Source organism: Nicotiana tabacum, chromosome 9, assembly GCF_000715075.1.
Source record: "Nicotiana tabacum cultivar K326 chromosome 9, ASM71507v2, whole genome shotgun sequence".
NCBI classification, from domain to species: Eukaryota; Viridiplantae; Streptophyta; class Magnoliopsida; order Solanales; family Solanaceae; genus Nicotiana; species Nicotiana tabacum.
In genome coordinates this window covers 53,437,335-53,461,303 of record NC_134088.1, presented here as the reverse complement: position 1 = coordinate 53,461,303, position 23,969 = coordinate 53,437,335, and the positions used below count along the sequence as shown (strand labels likewise).

The 23,969-nt window shown below is 38.3% G+C and overlaps 1 protein-coding gene across 7 annotated transcripts in view; it reads left to right on the top strand.

The window, feature by feature from the left end:
* The window catches only part of LOC107761962 (isoamylase 3, chloroplastic-like), an 82,170-nt gene that overhangs the window by 49,132 nt on the left and 9,069 nt on the right, over positions 1-23,969 (top strand). For 3 of the 7 annotated variants that reach the window (XR_012694867.1, XM_075221685.1, XM_075221688.1), the window contains exons 16-21: positions 7,792-7,854; positions 17,085-17,174; positions 18,678-18,750; positions 22,067-22,146; positions 22,783-22,887; positions 22,992-23,090. Coding sequence is in view for 5 of the 7 variants with exons in the window: in XM_075221685.1 (XP_075077786.1) it covers positions 7,792-7,854; positions 17,085-17,174; positions 18,678-18,750; positions 22,067-22,146; positions 22,783-22,887; positions 22,992-23,090 (510 nt within the window). In the remaining 2 variants the exon portion in view is untranslated. Of the gene's footprint in view, positions 1-6,302; positions 7,325-7,791; positions 7,855-17,084; positions 17,175-18,677; positions 18,751-22,066; positions 22,147-22,782; positions 22,888-22,991; positions 23,091-23,969 lie in introns of those variants that run through there. The other 4 variants (XR_012694868.1, XM_075221686.1, XM_075221684.1 and 1 more) reach the window with 2 other exon arrangements.

Sequence of the window (23,969 nt, the reverse complement as noted above, 5' to 3'; positions counted from 1 at the left end):
GCTCAGTTTGTATTGATTAGCATGATTCAAGGAGATTTGATTTACGAGTCTTAATTTGTATGATTTCAGAAGATTTGATTATATTTAGGAGATCTGATCTGATTTGATTTGATAGCTGGATTGATTGTATAGATTTATTTTATTTCCTTTATTAGCATTAAGAGCTTTGTATAAATTCCCTTGCTCATGGAATGTAAAATACACTGAAATATAAGAAGTCTTTTCTTCTTCTCAAAATCTAGATGGTATCAGAGCCATTGCTGCCTTTTTGAGGTGAGTTATCTCCGTCGCAGCACTAGGGTTCCGTTTTTATCAAAGAAATCGAGTTTTCTCTCTCTTGGTGGCTGTGCGCAACACAAACTCCTTCTGGTCAGTTTTGTTTTTGGAGTTTTCTTTTCTATTAGGGTCGCTGGAACATTCCGAGCCTATCCCTACCAATTTTAATTTTTTCTGTTCACCGGAGCTAAGGTTCGCTCGAGACGGATTTGGTTTCCAGCGAGGCAGATTATTTTTGAGTAATGTTTTTCAGATTTTCTTCTGATTGGGCAGAAATATGGAGACATTCAAGAAGACGGTTTCTGGAGAAATCTTGTCTTCGGATGAAATTCAGCTTCTCCGTCGCCTCCTAGCCAAACTTGACTCCGTTAATGTTGCCACATCCAATCATATGCAATCATGTACTGCCTTTGCTGCTCACCTTAATTCTTGGATTGTTGATTCTGGTGCAAATAGACACATGACAGGCTAGTCTAAAGGCATTCAAAACTATTCTCCGTGTCCCAAAGGAGATAATGTTAAAATAGCCAATGGTTCTTTAACACCTATCTCTCGAACAAATTCTGATCTTTTATCTGTTAGTGCCATCAACAAAGCTCTAAACTGTAAAATCGAGTTCTTTCCCGATCATTGTATTTTTCAGGATCTTCAAACAGGGAAAAGACTTGCAGTGGTAGATTGCGTGATGACTTGTATATATAAGATGGAATTCAAAATTCTGGTCAAGACTTTTTTGGGGAAAGTAAGGATGTCAACCAAGAAATTATACAACGGCATAGACGGTTAGGACACCCATCATTCTTTGTTTTGAAGAAGTTATATCCCGATTTGTTTTCCAGGACTCGATTGAATCTTTGTTCTGTGATGCATGTGAATATGCCAAGCATACTAGAAACTCTTATCATGTGAGTGATAATAGAATCACAACTCCGTTTATGACTTTTCATTCTGATGTATGGAAAACTCTTATCATGTGAGTGATAATAGAAGCACAACTCCGTTTATGACTATTCATTCTGATGTATAGGGTCCTACCCACGCTGTTTCTTTGCCTGGTAGTCGATGATTTGTTACTTTCATTGATTGCTGCACTAGGATGACTTGGGTATATTTGTTATAAGCCAAAAGTGAAGTTTTCTCTTGTTTTCAGTCATTTCGTAAGATGATTTGTACTAAGTTTGATGCCAAAATAAAAATCTTGAGAACTGACAATGGCAGCGAATACATGGATAAAAGATTTGGTGCTTATTTGGAATCCAATGGGATAGTCCATCAGATTAGGTGTCCTTACACTAGTGCACAAAATGGGGTCGCTGAAAGAAAAAATAGGCATATGTTAGAAGTAGCGAGATCTCTTATGTTCACAATGCATCTACCAAAACCTTACGGGTGATGTTATTCTAGCGGCTGCCTATCTTATCAACAGAATGTCACTTAAACCCCTCAATTTTCAAAGTCCTCTGGAAGCGTTAAAGGGTAAGAATGAATATACTGTTCCTCCAAAGGTGTTTGGGTGTGTTTGATTTGTCCACCATAGAAATTCTAGGAAACCTGATCCTAGAGCTGTAAACTTTGTTTTCATTGGATATTCTCCGACACAGAAAGGCTACAAATGTTATCATCCTCCCTCTAGGAGATCTTTTGTTAGCACGAATGTTACCTTTCGAGAATCTGAGCCCTATTTCAGTATTACTTCATCACCTTTTCAGGGGAAGAATAGTAAGGAGGAAGAGGTGATTCTACCTATTTCCATTATTGGATCTCTTGATGATATTGTCACAAGTAAAGTGAAATTGGAGAAAACAATTCAGGGGAGACTATTGGGCATTTGGTTAGGCCTGATTTGAAAACTTACTCAAGGAGAAATAGAGTAGAAGAAGCCATCATGCAATCTACTAAAGCTGAACCTTTTTCTACTGGTGAGTTAGCTACATTTCCTAATGAGTTAAATGTGCCTATTGCTAACAGAAAAACAGCTAGCTGATGTGTTTACCAAAAGTCTCAACAAGTGAACTTTCCATACTTTGAGTTGTAAGTTGGGCACGTGCGACATCTTTGCACCAACTTGAGGGGTAATGTTGATTAGCATGATTCAAGAAGATTTGATTTAGGAGTGTTGGCTAGCATGATTTCAGGAGATTTGGTTATATTTAGGAGATCTAATTTTATTCGATTTGATTTGATAGCTGAATTGATTGTATAGATTTATTTTATTTCCTTTATTAGCATTAGGAGCTTTGTATAAATTCCCTTGCTCATGGGATGTAAACATACACAGAAATATAAGAAGCCTTTCTTCTTCTCAAAATTTACAGTTTGCTTGTTAGATTTTGTAATGATGTTGTTAACAGATGGTGGCAATTAGTAGTAATGAGAGCAAAATTCACTCTACTGGAGATATCATCTTTTATTTAAGCCCTGTTCAATTTTTCATAGTTAACTGGAACTTTAGTTAATTGGTGTCTCTATTTCTTTTCGAGTTTTCAATTGTTAAGAGCACCATATAGGATTTTACAATGATACCATTTTGCACTGTTTGTGCCATCCTACTGTGCCCCCTATTCAAAGAATGCAGCTGGATAAACTACATTTGGTACATTTACACAGTAATGCTCAGGTCCTCAACAAGTACGTACCTATGCATAGTCTGGGACACTTATGGAATTTCCAGAGATGTATATTTGAATACGAGGCACTTCCAGTCACATTAGTAATTGATATTGTTAGTTTACGTATAATGTATAGTGTAGTCTTGTCCCACATTGGAAGAGGAGTAATATCTCTTTGCAGTGTATAGCTATAAATAGGGACCTCTTGTATTGTATTTATTATTCAATATCAATAACATATTTTCTCCCGTGCCTTCTCACATGGTATCAGAGCATTAGTGAGAAAAGATCGCTGTGCGTCATTCCAGCGTTAACCGGGAAGAAAGAACTTAGTCATCGTGCAATTTTTCCAATGACCTAAGGCTTGTCTAAGTGAAAGTCACTTTCTGTCGGTGTTGTGCTAAAACCAACACCACCACGAGGTAGATCACCCTCCGACGACCAACCCCTGAAATATTTTCCGGCAGAAAAGCCGCCACGCTCCTTCACGCTCCGGCGACAACAACTTTTCCGGCGAGGGTTCCGGTCACTTTCCGGCCATTTTTTGGCGAAACTTCTTTATGACAGTGTGCTCTCCTCAAAATTCCGAGCCTACCCATCTAATTCAAATCAAATTCCGACCACTTTTATATTTTTCCGGCGTGAACAGTGACCTTTCCGGCCATTTGTTTTTGAAAACATTTCTTTAGGACAACTTGCTCGCAAGGGAATTCCGAGTCTATCCATCCTGGTTACGACAAATTCCGACGACTTTGGAATTTTCCGGCGAGATACAGTGTTTCCGGCGCAGAACAGTGTTTTGTTTTCCTGCTGTAAACAGTGTTTTTCAAGCTATTTCTTCAGTTTTCTCACAGGAGTTACTTATTTCCACTATTTCAAGTTAACCCTACTAAAAATTGTAGCGACAAGGGAACCGATGCTTTGAATAGTCGGATGGTTTCTTTATCAGATTATATTGAGTTTCTTCAGTACAAAGCATGCAAGCAGACATCTTCTGAGATAGCTTTTGTTGTTCAAACAGGTAATAGTGTGACTTGTTTCTCCCTATCTTCATCCTCTGAGTCTTGGGTCATTGATTCAGGTGCATCAGATCATATTTCTGGTAACAAATCTCTTTTCACTACTATTTCGTTTTCTCAATCTCTTCCAAAAGTCACAATGGCCAATTGGTCTCAAACCATGGCAACTGCAATAGGTCAAGCAAGCCCACTTCTTTCCTTACCTTTAGATTCAGTCCTTTATGTTCCCAATAGTCCTTTTAATCTCATAGCTGTTAGTCGCTTAGCCAAATCACTTAAATGTGTTGTTTTATTTCTTGATGACCATGTTTTTATACAAGAACGCAGTACGGGGCGGATCATTGGTACCGGGCGTGAATCAAACGGACTTTATTACCTTATCCTTGCTAAATCACATGGACTCACATCTTGTCTTCTTTCTACAACTTGTCCTGTTACTGATTCACCAGATTTATTACATAAACGATTGGGACATCCCAGTTTGTCAAAACTTCAAAAAATGGTATCTGGTTTATCTCATTTGTCAGCTCTAAAGTGTGAGTCATGTCAGCTCGGTAAGCATACTCGCTCCCATTTCCCTCGGCGTCTTGATAATTGAGTAGAGTCACCTTTTACTTTAGTCCATTCAGATGTTTGGGGTCCTAGTCGGGTCAGTTCCACCTTGGGATTCCGCTACTTTGTCAGTTTCATTGATGATTATTCCAGGTGCACTTGGATATTTTTGATAAAAAATCGATCCGAGCTGTTTTCTATTTTCCAGACCTTCCACGCTGAAATTCAAAATCAATTTGGGGTTTCTATACGCACATTTCGTAGTGATAATGCCCGCGAGTATTTGTCTTCCCTATTCCAGCAGTTTATGAAATCTCATGGGATTATTCATCAAACATCTTGTCCGTACACATCTCAACAAAATGAGGTAGCTGAAAGAAAGAATAGGCATCTTATTGAAACTGCTCGTACCCTACTCATACAATCCCATGCTCCGTTGCGTTTTTGGGGGATGCAGTTCTTACATCTTGCTATCTTATTAATCGTATGCCATCTTCAGCTATCCAGAACCAAGTTCCATTCTCTGTCATGTTTCCCCACTTACCTTTGTTCTCTCTTCCACCCCGTATCTTTGGAAGCACTTGTTTTGTCCATAACCTTACTCCAGGAACAGATAAGTTAGCTCCTCGTGCTCTTAAGTGCGTATTTCTGGGTTTCTCGAGAACACAAAAGGGGTATCGATGCTACTCTCCTGACCTCCAGCGGTACCTTATGTCCGCTGATGTTACCTTCTTTGAAACCCAATCATACTTCACAGGTTCAGGTCATCACTTAGATATTTCTGAGGTACTACCAGTTTCATCTTTTGGAGATTCAGTCACTCCAGCTCCACCACCTATAGCTCCAGTTGTAGATCCACCACCTACAACTCCAGTTCCACCACCTACAGCTCCAGTTGTAGCTCCACTACCTATAGCTCCAGTTCCTCCATATAATCTAGTTCAACCTTCTGCAGCTCCACCACTCTTGACTTATCATCGTCGTCCACATCCAGCATCGGGCCCAGGTGATTCACGCCCCGCATCAGATTCTGCACCTACTGCGGACTTGTCTCCTCTTAGTCAACCGATTGCACTCCGCAAAGGTGTACGATCTACACTTAATCCTAATCCCCACTATGTCGGTTTAAGTTATCATCGACTGTCGTCACCTTATTATGCTTTTATATCTTTTTTGTCCACTGTTTCTATCCCTAAGTCTACAGGTGAGGCACATCTCATCCAGGATGGCGACATGCTATGATTGATGAGATGTCTGCTTAATATGCGAGTGGCACTTGGGAGCTTGTTCCTTTTCCTGCAGGTAAGTCTACTGTTGGTTGTCGTTGGGTTTATGCAGTCAAAGTCGGCCCGGATGGCCAGGTTGATCGGCTTAATGCTCGTCTTGTTGCAAAAGGATATACTCAGATTTTTGGGCTTGATTATAGTGATACTTTCTCTCCCGTGGCTAAAGTAGCATCTGTTCGTCTCTTTTTGTCCATGGCTGCTGTACGTCATTGGCCTCTTTATCAGTTAGACATTAAGAATGCTTTTCTCCACGGTGATCTTGAGGAAGAAGTTTATATGGAGCAACCACCTGATTTTGTTGCTCAGGGGGAGTTTAATAGTTGTGTGTGCAGATTACGCAGGTCACTATATGGTTTGAAACAGTCCCTCGAGCTTGGTTTGGTAAGTTCAGCACAATTATTCAGGAGTTCGGCATGACTCGTAGTGAGGCTGATCACTCTGTGTTTTATCGGCATTCTGCTCCTAATCTGTGTATTTATCTAGTGGTTTATGTTAATGATATTGTTATTACTGGCAATGATCAGGATGGTATTACTAATCTGAAGCAACATCTCTTTCAGCACTTCCAGACTAAGCATCTGAGCAGATTGAAGTATTTTCTAGGTATTGAGGTCGCTCAGTCTAGCTCAGGTATTGTTATTTCACAGCGGAAGTATGCCTTAGACATTCTTGAGGAGACTGGAATGATGGGTTGCAGACCTATTGACTCTCCTATGGATCCTAAGCTTCTGCCTGGACAAGGGGAGCCTCTTAGAGACCCTACGAGATATAGGAGGTTGGTTGGCAAATTGAATTACCTCACAGTGACTAGACCTGGCATTTCTTTTCCGGTGAGTGTTGTAAGTCAGTTTATGGATTCTCCCTGTGATAGTCACTGGGATGCAGTTGTTCGCATTCTTCGGTATATAAAGTCAGCTCCAGGCAAAGGATTACTATTAGAGGATCAAGGCCACGTGCAAATTGTTGGGTACACAGATGCTGATTGGGCAGGATCACCTTTTGATAGACGTTCTACGTCTGGATATTGTGTTCTAGTAGGAGGTCACTTGGTCTCGTGGAAGAGCAAGAAACAGAATGTAGTTGCTCGATCTAGCGCCGAAGCCGAATATCGGGCCATGGCTATGGCGACGAGTGAGTTAGTTTGGGTCAAACAGTTGTTCAAGGAGTTAAAGTTCGGAGAAACCAGTAAGATGGAACTAGTGTGTGATAACCAAGCTGCTCTTCATATTTCGTCAAATCCGGTGTTCCATGAGAGGACTAAACACATTGAGATCGACTGTCACTTTGTCAGAGAAAAAATACTTTCAGGAGATAATGTTACCAAGTTTGTAAAGTCGAATGATCAACTAGCAGATATTTTCACTAAGTCTCTTACTGGTTCTCGTATTAGCTACATGTGTAACAAGCTAGGTACATATGATGTGTATGCACCGGCTTGAGGGGAGTGTTAGTTTACAGATATGTATAGTGTAGTCTTGTCCCACATTGGAAGAGGAGTAATATCTCTTTGTAGTGTATAGCTATAAATAGGGACCTCTTGTATTGTATTTATTATTCAATATCAATAACATATTTTCTCCCGTGCCTTCTCACAAATATCTTCTAGTCCAAATGGTGTTGTTGTATAAAACGATAAGGGTAATTGGATTTGCCATGTTTTCCCTTAAAATAAAGGCTTTTTTTCCCATGTGGTTGGACATCTGACTCCTAACATATCTTAAGTGTTTAAAAAAAGTTAAAGAGTTTTATTCACCAAGTTCTAGCTTTGGCATATATCCACTTCGATTTTTGAATTACACTAGCATTTTCAATATCTAATGACTCAATTCTGAGATGATGTTTATTTATTATGTGAAGCTGTCCCCAAGAAGTTGTGAGAATGTAGATATTATCGGATTAACCGAAAATTAAGAGAGGAAGTGTGTTATTTCCACACCTCATTTAGCTGTTTCAGCTTTTTGGTTATGTACAAGTATTTTCTTTGATTATAATGCTTATGCTTAACTGAAAATTTCCTTGAATATATGTTATCCTGATACAATTAAACAGGGCGATGCTGGCATGAAAGGAAATTTCGCTACCCGTGTCGCTGGTTCAGCGGATCTATACAGAGTAAGAGCTACAGCTTCCAGAATCATGCTTTGATAGCTAGAGAATATTTATCACACTATTCCGTTTCCTCTGCCTCCTTAGTTATGTTTCTTCTTTTGCTTGATTCATTATATTTGAACAACTTTCAATTCTATGCAGTAGCAAGTAGCTTTCACCAGTAGGTTCCTATTTGAATGGATTGGTTTAGTAAAGTATCTGATCGGTCAAATGCATATGGCTAGATTCTATTTGATCCTTTTGGTCTATTGAGCCATTCTAAAAGTATAATTTATGTTTCCGTTCTTTTTCATCTCCTCGTTATTAGCATGATCATTTCATAATACATGAAATTGCCGTCAGTCACAGAATGTATCAGTAGTATCACAGTTTGTCTTAATTTATTACCATCTCATTTAAGCTGATTTCATTGGGAATAAAGTACCAAGTTTATATGTATCTGTTTCTTCCATAGTTTAGAAGAAATCTTGCTGATTCTAACCATGTTTATGTAAGAAAAGATTGTGTCTTTTACCAGAAGTAAGTGGAAAAAGAAGATAACTTCCCGTTCATGAAGTAAAAGACTGAATCATGTTCAGAAGTTTTAGTTTTGGATTTGTGATATCTATTTAACTCTATAATCTAAATCAAGTTTTAGTTTTTTTTAATTAAATTTTGTAGTCAAGGCACTGTACTATGTTTATTTCATTCTGCAATGGACTTTGCAGGAATTGTGTAATGATCTTTATGTAATGTTCCCCCTTTTTTGATGGATCCCTAGTTGTTTTGCGATGGAGGCAACACTTGTGTCTGTATCATTTGGTCATAACTGTAATAAGAATAGGTTGCAGGCATCCTAGAAATAGCTATTTGCTTTTTAGTTTGACACTGGAGTATCAGGATTTGTTCTTCTACGACTTTTATTGAAGCTTTTGTTGCTCTACAGTGCCAAGCCGGGTGGTTATTCCTAGGGAATTGTAACTCGGGATCTAGGACCATTTATCTTTCTTTCACGTCTAAGTTACTATTTAATTCACTGTTAACAGCCTCTTATATTACTTTGTTACCTTGCTTTTTTGAGCTCTAAGTCATCACCCATGCCTACTTTTCTAACACCATGCTAACCGAATTATGTTCCCAAAACTTGGGCAAATAGTCGTGAACTCAAGCCCTAGGGGCTGTTAAGAGATGAATTAATTATTTGTTAGTTAGTTAGTACGTTTGGTAGTTGCCAGCTGTATAGGTCGTTAGTGGCAGTTACCTGCCACCTCACTCTACCACACTCTTATTATTTTTCTTTGGCTTGTGTATATATTGCTCTATCTGAGAAAGTTAATAGATGGAGATTCATTTTCCCATCTCCTTCATCTCTCTTGTTCAACTGCTGTGAACACATCTAGAAGCTTCTAGGGAATCTCCATTGGTGCTCAGCTTGAGCTCATTTCTAGCTAATTCTCTGATGTTTGATATAGTATCAGAACCTATTGGCTTCATCTCTGACAATTCGTTGTCCGATTTCGATTGACTAATTCTCTGTTCTATCCGGTACATGCAAACCTAAGTTCGAGCCGATTTGGCATACGTCTGCTCCAATTCGCCATTATCACTTGCAATTTACTCAATTTCTTCTTTAATATTTCAATTCAGTTGATTTTGTCATGGCAATTTTGGAATCTGTCAATTTGCCGGCTGATGGTGGACAGTCCGGTATAGATTTGAGTAGTACTTTCTATGTGCATCCTTCAGATAATCCTGGTGCTACGCTAGTATCAGCTCCATTTAGCGGTGTTGGCTATCGATCTTGGAGGAGGAGTTTGATGCATGCCCTATCTGTGAAGAATAAAGTAGGGTTCATCAATAGGGAATGTAAGAGGCCAGATCCATAGTCGCAGAAATTTCGACTGTAGGAGAGATGTGATGACATGGTAACCTCGTGGATTTTAAACTCATTGTCCAAGGAAATAGCGTTGAATATGTAAATGATGCAGCAGAACCGTGGAAGGAACTAGAAGATCGGTATGACCAAACCAATGGTGCCAAGCTATATCAAATTCAGAAGGAAATCGATGATCTTTCTCAGGGATCCCTCGACATCATAGGCTATTACACTAAGATGAAGAAACTGTGGGAAGAATTAAGCAACTTGAGTGCCAAAAATCAATGCACTTGTCATTGCACTTGTGGAGCCAAGGAGAGCATGCATAACGCAGAACAAGATAGAAGACTAATAAAATTTCTCATGGGCCTTAATGAGGTCTACACCGTGGTGCGAGGCAGCATTTTAATGATGAATCCTTTGCCTTCAATGGCACAGGCCTTCTCTTTGCTGGTTTAAGAGGAGAAGCAGAGGGAAATTAGGCCCAACAATCGGCTTGTTATGGAGTCAACTTCTTTAAATGTAAATACTTCAAGGCAGAACAATTACAGGACCAACTATTCCCCTAGCAACAACTACAATGGTGGAGGCAGGTCCAGGCCAGCGTGTGAGCATTGTAAGAAACCAGGACACACCAAAGAGAGGTGTTACAAGCTACATGGATACCCTCAGGGTTCAAATCAACACTTCAAAGTGAATAACAACTTTGGCCATCACAATTCGAATCAGATTTTTAAGTCCAACAATGGCTTTAACAGGACAGTTGCAAATGTGCATGACAGGGATATATGGAAGTTCCACCAGGATTAGAACTCACTAAGCCAGGACTGGTTTGCAAATTAAACAAGTCTCTATATGGTTAAAACAGGCAAGCAGGCAGTAGAGCAAAGACCTTGGTAAGCTGCACTATTTCCTGGGAATGGAAGTGTTTTACTAAGAAGATGGTGTGGTGATATCACAAAGAAAGTTTGTGTTAGATCTGTTGAATGAGTATGATTGCCTGTCTCAGAGTAGTCTCTCTTCTCCATTGAATCCCACTGTCAAGTTGAAAGCCAAAGAGGGTGCCACATTACAAGATCCCACTTATTATAGAAAGTTGGTGGGCAAGCTCAATTTCTTAACTAACACCAGAATGGGCATTGCCTATGGGGTACAACATCTAAGCCAATTCATGCAAGATCCCAGAGAACCCCATCTTAAAATTGCCTACATTATTAGCATCATCATCAATTATATTTGCATAATAATTATATAATTGCTGTAAATAATCATTTAGCTTTGTGAGAAAGCACGGGAGAAAATATATTATTGATATTAGATGAACAATACAATACAAGAGGTCCTTATTTATAGCTATACTATACAAGGACATACTACTCTTCTACCAATGTGGGACAATACTACACTATATACATGCTGTAAACTAACACTCCCCCTCAAGCAGGTGCATACAAATCATATGTACCGAGCTTGTTACATATATAACCAATACGAGGACCAGTGAGGGACTTGGTGAAAATATCTGCAAGTTGATCATTCGACCTCACAAACTTTGTAGCAATCTCTCCTGAAACTATCTTTTCTCTGACGAAGTGACAATCAATCTCAATGTGTTTAGTTCTCTCATGGAACACCGGATTTGATGCAATATGAAGGGCAGCTTGATTATCGCACACAAGTTCCATCCGACTGATTTCATCAAACTTCAACTCCTTGAGCAATTGTTTGGTCCAGACTAGCTCACATGTTGCCATAGCCATTGATCGATATTCTGCTTCTGCACTAAACCGAGCAACTACATTCTGTTTCTTACTCTTCCAGGACACCAAATTTCCTCCTACTAAAACACAATATCCAGACGTAGAACGTCTATCAGAAGGTGATCCTGCCCAATCAGCATCAGAGTATCCAATGATCTGCTCATGACCTCGATCCTCAAAGAGTAACCCTTTGCCTGGAGCCGATTTTATATATCGAATAATGCGGACAACTGCATCCCAATGACTATCACAAGGAGAATTCATAAACTGACTTACAACACTCACAGGATAAGAAATGTCGGGTCTAGTCACTGTGAGATAATTTAATTTTCCAACCAGCCGCCTATAGCTTGAAGGATCGCTAAGCGGCTCCCCCTGTCCTGGCATAAATTTAGAATTCGGATCCATCGGAGTGTCAACAGGTCTGCAACCTATCATCCCCGTCTCCTCAAGAATGTCTAAAGCATATTTTATTTGAGAAATAACAATACCTGAGCTAGACTGGGCAACCTCAATACCTAGAAAGTACTTCAATCTGCCTAGATTCTTAGTTTGGAAGTGTTGGAAGAGATGTTGCTTCAGATTGGTAATACCATCCTGATTATTGCCAGTAATAACAATATCATCAACATAGACTACCAGATAAATACAGGACTTGAAGCAGAGTGCCGATAAAACACAGAGTGATCAGCTTCACTACGAATCATGCCAAACTCCTGGATAACCGTGCTGAACTTACCAAACCAGGCTCGAGGAGACTGCTTTAGACCATAAAGTGACCGACGCAAGCGACATACAAGGCCACGAGACTCCCCCTGAGCAACAAAATCAGGTGGTTGCTCTATATAAACCTCATCCTCAAGATCACCGTGAAGAAAGACATTTTTAATGTCCAGCTGATAGAGGGGCCAATGACGAACCGCAGCCATGGATAGAAAAAGGCGGACTGAAGCCACTTTAGCCACGGGAGAGAAGGTATCACTGTAATCGAGCCCAAATATCTGAGTAAATCCTTTGGCAACAAGACGGGCCTTAAGTCGATCAATCTGTCCATCGGGACCAACTTTGACTGGATAAACCCAACGACAACCTTATACTCTCTTCCACCTTGTGCTTTTGGGAGCACGTGTTTTGTTCATAACTTAGCCCCTGGGAAAGATAAGTTAGCTCCTCGTGCTCTCAAGTGTGTCTTCCTTGGTTATTCTCGTGTTCAGAAGGGATATCGTTGTTATTCTCCAGATCTTCGTAGGTACCTTACGTCGGCTGACGTCACATTTTTTGAGTCTAAACCTTTCTTTACCTTTGCTGACCACCATGATATATTTGAGGTCTTACCTATACCGACCTTTGAGGAGTTTACTATAGCTCCTCCTCTACCTTCGACCATAGAGGTTTTATCCATACTAACCGTTGAGGAGTCTAGTATTGTTCCCCCTAGTTCCCCAGCCACAGGAACACCACTCTTGACTTATCATCGTCGTTTGCGTCTTCCATCAGGCCCAACTGGTTCTCGTCCTGCACCTGACCCTGCTCCTGCTGCGGACCCTGCTCCTAGTACACCGATTGCACTTCGGAAAGGTATACGGACCACACTTAACCCTAATCCTCATTATGTCGGTTTGAGCTATCATCGTCTGTCATCTCCCCATTATGCTTTTATATCTTCTTTGTCCTCGGTTTCCATCCCTAAGTCTACAGGTGAAGCGTTGTCTCATCCAGGATGGCGACATGCTATGAGTGATGAGATGTCTGCTTTACATACAAGTGGTACTTGAGAGCTTGTTCCTCTTCCCTCAAGTAAATCTACTGTTGGTTGTCGTTGGGTTTATGCAGTCAAAGTTGGTCCCGATGGACAGATTGATCGACTTAAGGCCCGTCTTGTTGCCAAAGGATATACTCAGATATTTGGGCTCGATTACAGTGATACCTTCTCTCCCGTGGCTAAAGTGGCTTCAGTCCGCCTTTTTCTATCCATGGCTGCGGTTCGTCATTGGCCCCTCTATCAGCTGGACATTAAAAATGCCTTTCTTCACGGTGATCTTGAGGATGAGGTTTATATGGAGCAACCACCTGGTTTTGTTGCTCAGGGGGAGTCTCGTGGCCTTGTATGTCGCTTGCGTCGGTCACTTTATGGTCTAAAACAGTCTCCTCGAGCCTGGTTTGGTAAGTTCAGCACGGTTATCCAGGAGTTTGGCATGATTCGTAGTGAAGCTGATCACTCTGTGTTTTATCGGCACTGTGCTTCAAGTCTCTGTATTTATCTGGTAGTCTATGTTGATGATATTGTTATTACTGGCAATAATCAGGATGGTATTACCAATCTGAAGCAACATCTCTTCCAGCACTTCCAAACTAAGGATCTAGGCAGATTGAAGTACTTTCTAGGTATTGAGGTTGCCCAGTCTAGCTCAGGTATTGTTATTTCTCAAATAAAATATGCTTTAGACATTCTTGAGGAGACGGGGATGATAGGTTGCAGACCTGTTGACACTCCGATGGATCCGAATTCTAAATTTATGCCAGGACAGGGGGAGCCGCTTAGCGATCCTTCAAGCTATAGGCGGCTGGTTGGAAAATTAAATTATCTCACAGTGACTAGACCCGACATTTCTTATCCTGTGAGTGTTGTAAGTCAGTTTATGAATTCTCCTTGTGATAGTCATTGGGATGCAGTTGTCCGCATTATTCGATATATAAAATCGGCTCCAGGCAAAGGGTTACTCTTTGAGGATCGAGGTCATGAGCAGATCATTGGATACTCTGATGCTGATTGGGCAGGATCACCTTCTGATAGACGTTCTACGTCTGGATATTGTGTTTTAGTAGGAGGAAATTTGGTGTCCTGGAAGAGCAAGAAACAGAATGTAGTTGATAGGTCTAGTGCAGAAGCAGAATATTGAGCAATGGCTATGGCAACATGTGAGCTAGTCTGGACCAAACAATTGTTCAAGGAGTTAAAATTTGGTGAAATCAGTCGGATGGAACTTGTGTGCGATAATCAAGCTACCCTTCATATTGCATCAAATCCGGTATTCCATGAGAGAACTAAACTTATTGAGATTGATTGTCACTTCGTCAGAGAAAAGATACTTTCAGGAGAGATTGCTACAAAGTTTGTGAGGTCGAATGATCAACTTGCAGATATTTTCACCAAGTCTCTCACTGGTCCTCGTATTGGTTATATATGTAACAAGCTCGGTACATATGATTTGTATGCACCTGCTTGAGGGGGAGTGTTAGTTTATAGGATGTATATAATGTAGTATTGTCCCACATTGGTAGAAGAGTAGTATGTCCTTGTATAGTATAGCTATAAATAAGGACCTCTTGTATTGTATTGTTCATCCAATATCAATAACATATTTTCTCCTGTGCCTTCTCATAACAACATCTTAAAAATAAGTATGTATAATTCCATCTAGTAACAATTTCATCTGGCATGAATCTGTGGTTAAGGTTATGTTCGGTACACTTAGTAGTTAGTATGACTCTGATCTTCATCATATTTAAAAGCAATAATACGTTTTTGCATACAATAATTATCATCTATCCAATGACATGTAATTGTCAAATTATCATTTTCATTAATAGCATAGCCAATATTAAAAGTTAGAGAAACTCTACAAGGAAGGTGGTCAAACAAATAATGTATGTATGTCTGATATTGTTCATGAAGTCTAAAGATATCAGATTTTCAAGTACTTCTAGGGATACCTTTAAATAAAGGATTATAAATCCTTTTAATATACATAATAAGATATGGTGAAAAAGCAAAATAAAAAGGTAGATAACCCAAAGCAATCATTTTTGCTAACTCCTCGCGATCCTTCATTTTATCATATTTCATAAGTAATTAAATATGCAAATAAAGTATTGAAAGCTCACTTCTGCGCCCCTTCATAAGTAAATCAGAGCCCCATTCTATAGGGTGAGTAATTCTCAGATGTCTACTAAGTGTCCCAGCCCCCCCAAAACTTCCTCCGGTCTTTGGTTTAAAATCATCTTTACAAATTTTGCATCTAACTCTATCAGTATTCTCTATTTCCTCAAAATATTTCCAAACTTTACTTCTCCTTCTCCTATGACTAGTAGTCGGGGCCACATGTGATCTACTAATAGTGCCACGACTACCACCCCTGCTACCAGGGGCGGATTTAGGGGGGCGGAAGGGTGTTCACCCGAACCTCCTTTGCCGAACAATTACAATGTATATGTAAGGCAAAATCTGTTTTTTACCTCTATATATTATTTTTTTGAATCCCCTTGACACATCCCAAATGCATAGCTTAGTGATCAAGGGGTTCAAAAACTTTATAAGGTCATTGGTTCTATTCCCACTAGCTACAACCTTTTTAACTTTTTTTTTTTTTGAACCCCCTTGGCGGTAATCCTGCCTACGCCACTGCCTGCTAGCAACTCCAACACTACTAGGTGTAGGTGGTGTCTTATCTTCAATTTCTAAATCATTATCTTCTATACCGTAATCATCCTGTAATTGTTAATAATCTATATTATTCTTAGGTGATGTTTCAGAAACATGTGTAAAGTCATTTAAATTACTATCAGAAGTTGAAGTAGCACCTCTTTTTCTATTTCCCCGATTACCCTGATTAGCAACTTTATTACAAACTCGTTTTGTAGCATTAAACATATTGTGAAAATTTAACTACTAATAAAAATTAAATATGCAAATAAAATATTAAATAAGAGAAAGAGTTGGAACGAGTGCACCGAATTCCGCAATAAATTGAACACTTGATGATTTTTGAAGTCTTGAAATTGAATTTCGCAACTCCGACGTTACCACGAATAACTTCAATTGTTCAAAGTTCAAACTTCAAATAATACCATAAATAAAATTCCAAAAAAAATGAGAGCCAAATAGTTGATAGCAATTTAGGTGAAGAATGAGAGAATGACAATTGAGAATTTAAGTTTGAGAATTAAGAGATGAGTGAAGAAATGAAGAAGAGGGGGTGAGGGTGGGGGTGGGGTGGGGGGGAGGTCTATTTATTATTTTTCAAAGGGCTAAATTAGTAAATAATAAAAGTGTTATTTTTGAAAACAATGCCCAAAACGGTCAAAATGGCAGCTGACCGTTGCCTACGGTCAAGACTATAAAAAAATAAAAATTGAACTAGTCATTGAATTGGTCCGGGCCGGCCCGGTTAACCGGTTCACGAGTGACAAGACCTTACCAGGTTGGACCGGTATAAAAATTTTCCCGGCACAGGCCGGTTCCCGTCCCAACCCAGCCCTGCCCGGCCCCCTTACCACCGGGCCGGTCCGGTCCGGTCTAAAACCGGTCAGGGCCGGTCCGGAACCAGGCCAGCCCGGCCCGTTTGACACCTCTAACTAGGAGTGACTTCTCTCTCAAAATAAAATGAAAAATAAAAAGAAAAATTGTGACAAAGGAATGCCTTATATTTGGCTTATGCATCTGTCATGGAAACAATTCTTTTGGAGGGTTTACTAGGTATATCTTTCATGTAGATCATTTGAATTTTCATCAAAAACCTTAAACTTAAGCAAATTTCTATGCCATCCTAACATTTGGAATTCTTTTTATGCTGCCTCAACTTCACTGAACTGATATATTATGTTTTTGCTTTACGTAGGTGAACAAGCGAAAGCCGTATCACAGTGTCAACTTCGTGATTGCACATGATGGCTTTACCTTGTATGATCTTGTTTCATACAATAGTAAGGTATATGTTTAGTTTGATATTTTCATTCTTCTTTAACGGCTTTTATTGTTGAAACGGAAAGGGTCATATATAATATCGCTCTACTTTCAAATATTGTTTGTATTTGTCCTTCGTCATACTATTCGACTATATATACCCCTATCATTATATTGTTGAACAAAAATACCCTTCATCTGTTAAAGGATCCAGTCCCAGCCCTAAGATAGACAGGTGGAGAGCTGTTACACATTTTAAAATACCCGATTAAGTTGCCCAAACCCATTACCCGACCCATCCTAGAATCCTATTCTAAACCATCTCCTCTTTCAAGCCCCAATATCCTCCATTTTCCCCTGTAGAAATCGCTGCAAAAATTCCAAAACTACCGCCAAGAATACAAAAAGGAGGCAGCTTTACCACATTACAACCCCTTGGAATTGCACTAACCAAAGCTCACCTAATCTCAAAACATTCGTTGGACCGTGATCATCAAACTTGTCCTCCTACCAAAGCTCACCTAATCTGGAATTTTCCTTCATGAAACACCATGTCTCCAATGCTAATAGCACTACCATCTGTAGTCCCAAAAAGCACCATGAGAACAATGCCATTGCCATCACAGTAGCCAGTATAGCTACCAATATTATCTTCATCTTCTCGATTTCACAGGTTTAATTCGCAAAGATGGACATTGTCTCTTTTCTAAATTAAGCTCTTCCCTTTGATGTAAGTTCAGTAAATTAGTGCATAGAATCCCCTTTCAATCTCAAAAGCTCTATTAGCAAGATGATTTGCCAAAGCATTTCCTTCACGGAAAGTATGCAAAAATTGGACTTCACATTGTCGCGTCTTTTATCAACCTGAGCAAAAATTATCCTTTTAATTAAGTTTGTAAATTGTTTTACTCCATCGAAATTTCTAAAAATTAATGGAAGCTAAGCTCAAACAAAACCCAGAAAATTTTTCTGCCAACATAAACCACGCCGACTCAAAGGTTTCTATCAAAAAAAAAAAAAAATCTCTTCATTGACAACCTTCCGTGGAAACTTTGAACGAAGGGATTCATTTGACAATTTCTAAAGGGTGAACAGTTCTTTATCCACCATGATTAAGGTAGAGAATGATATAAGTAATTGAAGTTTCTTACTAATGGTCAAACGAGAAATAAATATACTTCAGAAGTCGATAAGGATATGATGCGAGGCTTCTCAAATTTTCATTAGGAGTTCTCTAGAAAGGTGAGAGTTTAGAACAGGATTCTAGGATGGGTCGGGTAGGTTTTGGGCAAATTAATCGGGTGTTTTAACTCTCCACATGTCTATTTTAGGGCTGGGTCCGGATCCTTTGACGGATGAAGGGTATTTTTGTTCAAAAGTATAACGGTAGGGGTATATATAGTTGAATAGTTTAACAGAGGAAAAATATAAAAAATATTTTAAAATAGAGGTGTATATATGACCCTTGTCTGTTGTTGAAAATATGAAAACTAGTACATCATATGGATTCGGATGGTGAAAATTACAGCATAATGATGCTAATGGCGAAGGTGGCAATGACGGATGCAATGATAATTTCAGTTGGAATTGTGGAATTGAAGGTAAAGATGAGGTTGAACCCACTTATTTATTCTTTCCTTTCTTCCTGTTTTGCTTATGTAAACTAAGAGCTTGTTTGGAAAGCCACAAAGGAATTGGGTGTAATTACACAATTTGACCTGTTTGTTTGGCCTAGTAATTACTTGGTTAGTAGGAAATTTGGTGTAACCGAGAGGGAGTGATTACACTCTCCAATTCTCAAGGAGGGGTAAAGAATTGGGTGTAATTACATGATGTAATTACAAGGTTTCAAACTCTTCCCCTTCTCTTCAAATATTTTTTCTTAAAACTCATACCTCTTTCACTTTTAACTGTCCTCCACCCTTCACTGCATTTTTCTCATTCAGAAACTTTGTTCTAATTAGCAGAATTGACCAGTCCTGTCTCTAGCCCCATGCTCGTGGCACTTTCATTATAGTGACTCAGGTTATTGAAAGTGGTTAAATAGCTACTCTGACAAGTATTATCATTATTTTGTTAAATAATAACTGCTTAATATGCATTATTATCTTAAAGTATCATTAGTTATATTAATTGATATGGTTTTGCAAAATATGATAATTTTCTTTACAGTAGACATCCTTATCTAAAATTAGGACCTTTTATTACTGAACAAAACCAGTTCTTGCATTATTACTCCTTTCACAAAAATTTATCATCTACTTATTCTCATTGCATGTGGTGGTTAAAAGACTTACTACTCAGTACTTTAATATAAATTATCTCTCTTCCTTAAAAAAAATAAATTAAAAGACTATCATCTCTCATATTCCCTATTTTTAATACCTCATATATATTAGATATTCCTTATTAATATATATGTTTTTCACACAATAAAACTTATCCACATGTTTATTTGAAAAAAGAATTATTTAACTTTGTAATTACACTTGTCCAACAAAACATGACAGAGAGAATTACAATGTAATTACGTTCTAACAAGCAAACAAGTCATTGTAATTACTATACTATGTAATTACCACACTATGCAATTACTACCCTAGTAATTACATAGCCTGGTAATTACATATGGCTTTTCAAATAGACCCTAAAACTTTTTTGTCTTTTCACATTTATATTATCATATCAGGCTACTCCTTCCGTCCCCAAAAAGATGATACTTTTCGATTTCGAGAGTCAAACTTCTTAACTTTGAGCATGAATTCGGACGTAGAATCTTTAAGTTTTTTTAAATAAGATTTATATATTTGAAAGCTACATAAAAAGTACGATAAGTCACAATAATTAACAATTCAAAATATTTAAAAGGTATATGAAAAAATCGTGGTCAAAGAACAACTCATTTGAATCTCTAAATCCAAGAAGTATCATCCTTTTTTGGACGGATGGAGTATTATTATCTTTTACCTTGTTTGGTACAATCACAAAAATATGACCATGCGTTAAACTTTTAGTCTTTCCTTAAGGAATCATATATTCTGCTGGAGTCCAAGATTTTAGCAATATTTTTCTTCCAATGATAGATGCTGAAAATGTAAAGTTTATTCTGTCCTCAGGCTATTACGCCCTACATGTTTTATTTTTCTAAATTTTATTTTACACATTGTCATTATTAATTATGTTATTAAATTTTATTTGGAATCTTAGACTTGTGGGCTATTGCATATTAAATAATACTCCCTCCGTCCCAATTTATGTGGCGGTGTTTTACATGACCCTTGATAAGAGGGTGTGAAGGTCGAGTATTAGGGTAGGAGGTTAGTAGGTACCCGAGCGTCTTCCTTCCTATACCAGTAGTACTAATATGTATTCCCGTATTTTTGTATTCTTAGATTTTTATTACTCCCTCTGTTTTAATTTAAATGACACACTTTCCTTACTAGTCCGTTCCAAAAAGAATGACACATTTCTTCAATTGGAAATAATTTAACTTTAACTCTTCATTTTACCCATTTTATCCTTAATGAGAAGCTTTTGTAAGCACACAAATGTCATGGCCCCACAAAACTTTTAAGACCACAAGTTTCAAAAGTCCTTTTTTTTCCCCTTAAACTCCGTTCCGAGTCAAACTACCTCATTTAAATTGAAATAGAGGGAGTACTACGTGATGTTTCTTTCGCTTCGGTCATCCTATTACTTTGTTGGTGCTACTGCTTCTTATATAACTTCTACGTTATCGTATTTCTTTTCATTATTTTGGTGCTTTCCTTGAGCCGAGGGTCTATTGAAAACAACCTCTCTATCCCACAAAGGTAGGGGTAAGGTCTGCGTATACACTACTCTCCCCAGACCCCACTTTGTGGGATTACACTGGGTATGTTATTGTTGTTGTTTGACTGGGCACAAAGTTTAAGAAAAAAATAAAGACTTTTAATACTTGTGGTCTAAAATAAGTCATAGATAGTGTGACCAAAAATTATCTCATTAAGAGTAAAATGAACATTTTAAAGTTAAATTGTTACTAAATACTAAAAGATGCCATTCTTTTTCGGACTGACTAAAAAGAAAAATGTGTCACATAAATTGGGATAGAGGGAGTAATAAAGGTCTGCGATTTTGTCTGTTGTTTGGAAATTAATCCAAATTACATTGCAGTGAGATATCATTTGTTGTATCTTGGCTTCCACTTTTTCTTTCTTCTATCGGTTTAAGTTAGAAAAAAAACAATGGATTATTATGTTCTAGCCAGCAGTGATGTGGCAAAAACGAAGTGAGAGCATGAATATGACGTTTTTGCTCACACTAGTAAAATGATGAGTTTTAAATCTACCAAATGGTTATCCCTGTTCTCCAAGAATGAAGTGAATACTGTATCTGAGGTAGATGCTTGTGGGAACAACCTAGCTGGATACAGCAGCCAAAAAGAGTGTCGGCTCAAAAAAGCAGTATAGAATGGTATAATATGATGAAGTGAAGAATTCAATCCTTAAAAATAGATAATAATGCCTTGACAGCGAAGCATACTAATTTTTGGCTTAAGTAAAACTAGCTTTGTCCACTTGTATACCGAGCCATTACTTGCCTTTGATATTTATGTGTAGTGTATTCCTTTTAGGATTTACTTTACCGTTATTGTCTTCAGACTTCATTGACAGACTCATATCAGGAGCCATTGATTTATCCTCCACCACCCCCCCCCCCCCAAAACCCACCCACCTTCCCCCCTTTTTACGACTGGGTATTATTGGTGGACAGTATGTACTGGATTTCTGAAACTGAGGCCAGTACAAGATTTAATCTAATTGCAACTAACACCTACTAACTGGAACAGTTCCCAAACGGAGATTTCTTTCGTAATTGATGTTATTGTTTCAAATCCTATCACAAAGGCTATCATCTTGTTGTATCGTCTTCCAGGTGAAACTTCAGATGCATATATTTTCGCATTGCGTTCGCGGCAAATGAAAAATTTTCATTTGGCACTGATGATTTCACAGGTGTGATGCTCATCTGCTCAGTTAACAGCATGTGCATTTCTTTTCTTGCAGATATTGTGAATGAGTCAGTAGCTATCCATTGGTTCCACAATTTCTTTTTCCATGAGCTGATCTTAAATGGAGAAATAAGGATTCATATAGCCGACCCCAACTTGTTTGGGATTAAGGCGTAGTGTTTTGTTTTTTTTGTGACTATTGAGTTTATTTGTTACAGAATTTGTCCTACCTTGTTCAACAAGAAATAAAATACTGCCATATAATTTTAGGGCCACACTTTTGATATAGTGCGATAACAAATGTCATGTTTCGATGTTTGTTTCGGCTAGTTTCGGTTGAAGTATTGGTTTCTCAAATCCTCATAAAAAGGGTTATTTTGACATACTATGATTCCAAATTTAATATTTCAATTTACTTATTGCTGTTCTGATTTTGGTTGCATTTTTTGTATTTGAGCCTTCGGAGATTGTATAGGGCGTTTAAATTCCTTAATGTATTACCTACTCTTACCTTTCCTTGATTATTCCCTAGCTTCAGTAGTTTTCTTGTTAATAGTGTTATATATGTATTAGATGTCCTAACCTTATTATGTTTTTGCAAGTTTACCTTTCTTTCTAAATTCTTGTACATGCTATAAAGGGAACACCAATGATGCTAATGGGGGATGAATATGGGCATACCCGCCGTGGAAATAATAACAGTTATGGACATGATACAGCTATCAACAATTTCCAGTGGGGGCAAGTATGATATTATGTTATCTCCATTGCTGTTACTTCTTTCCTGTTATTGCAAGTATTAACTTCTTTCCTTTATTGAATGTAACCCAATGAACTTTGTCAATCCAGTTGGAAGCAAAGAAGAATGATCACTTCAGGTTCTTCTCCAAGATGATAAAGTTTCGACAGTCACACAGTGTTTTTAAAAAAGAAAATTTCCTTGACAAGGTAATAATGTTGTCTACCTGGTGTCCGATTTAAATTTAATGGCAACTGTACTACTGAGAGAGAGTTAATTTTAAAAATGAATTCTGTGTGTAATTTCATTTGTGGCAATATTCTTTGTTTTTAAGTATGAGTGCAACAGAAAAAGCTAATGAAAGAGTGCCTGTGAAGTAATGATCACGAGTATGTGATCAAAATGATACAAATGTCTATTTAGACCTTCTGATTCGTGGTTGGAGTTGGTGGGACTTAACCTGAGGGTGCTAAAGGTCAGTCTTTTTGGGGTCCTCTCCGAGGAACATACTTACATGGTGTTTCCTCACATGACATATAGTTAGTTTAGGTTATCGCATCTATGATCCGTAAGTCCTTTTATAGGCTGTTTCTTTTTCACATGTTCGGAAGAATTAATCAATGTTGGACCCCTCAAGTACTGATGGTTCTCTTCAAGGTGTTTGAGATATTTCTTGCTATTTGAATCTTTTGGTGCCTGCTATCATTCTTTTTTTTTCCGGGTGAAATAATGAAATTAGCTTGCATATCACTAAATAAAGATAGGTGCATTTCCATTTGTTAGTTTATAGATATGTATAGTGTAGTCTTGTCCCACATTGGAAGAGGAGTAATATCTCATTGTAGTGTATAGCTATAAATAAGGAACTCTTGTATTGTATTTATCATCCAATATCAATAACATATTTTCTCCCGTGCCTTCTCACATGGTATCAGAGCATTAGTGAGAAAAGATCGATGTGCGTCATTCCAGCGTTAACCGGGAAGAAAGAACTTAGTCATTGTGTAATTTTTCTGGTGACCTAAGGCTTGTCTAAGTGAAATTCACTTTCTGTCGGTGTTGTGCTAAAACCAACACCACCGCGAGGT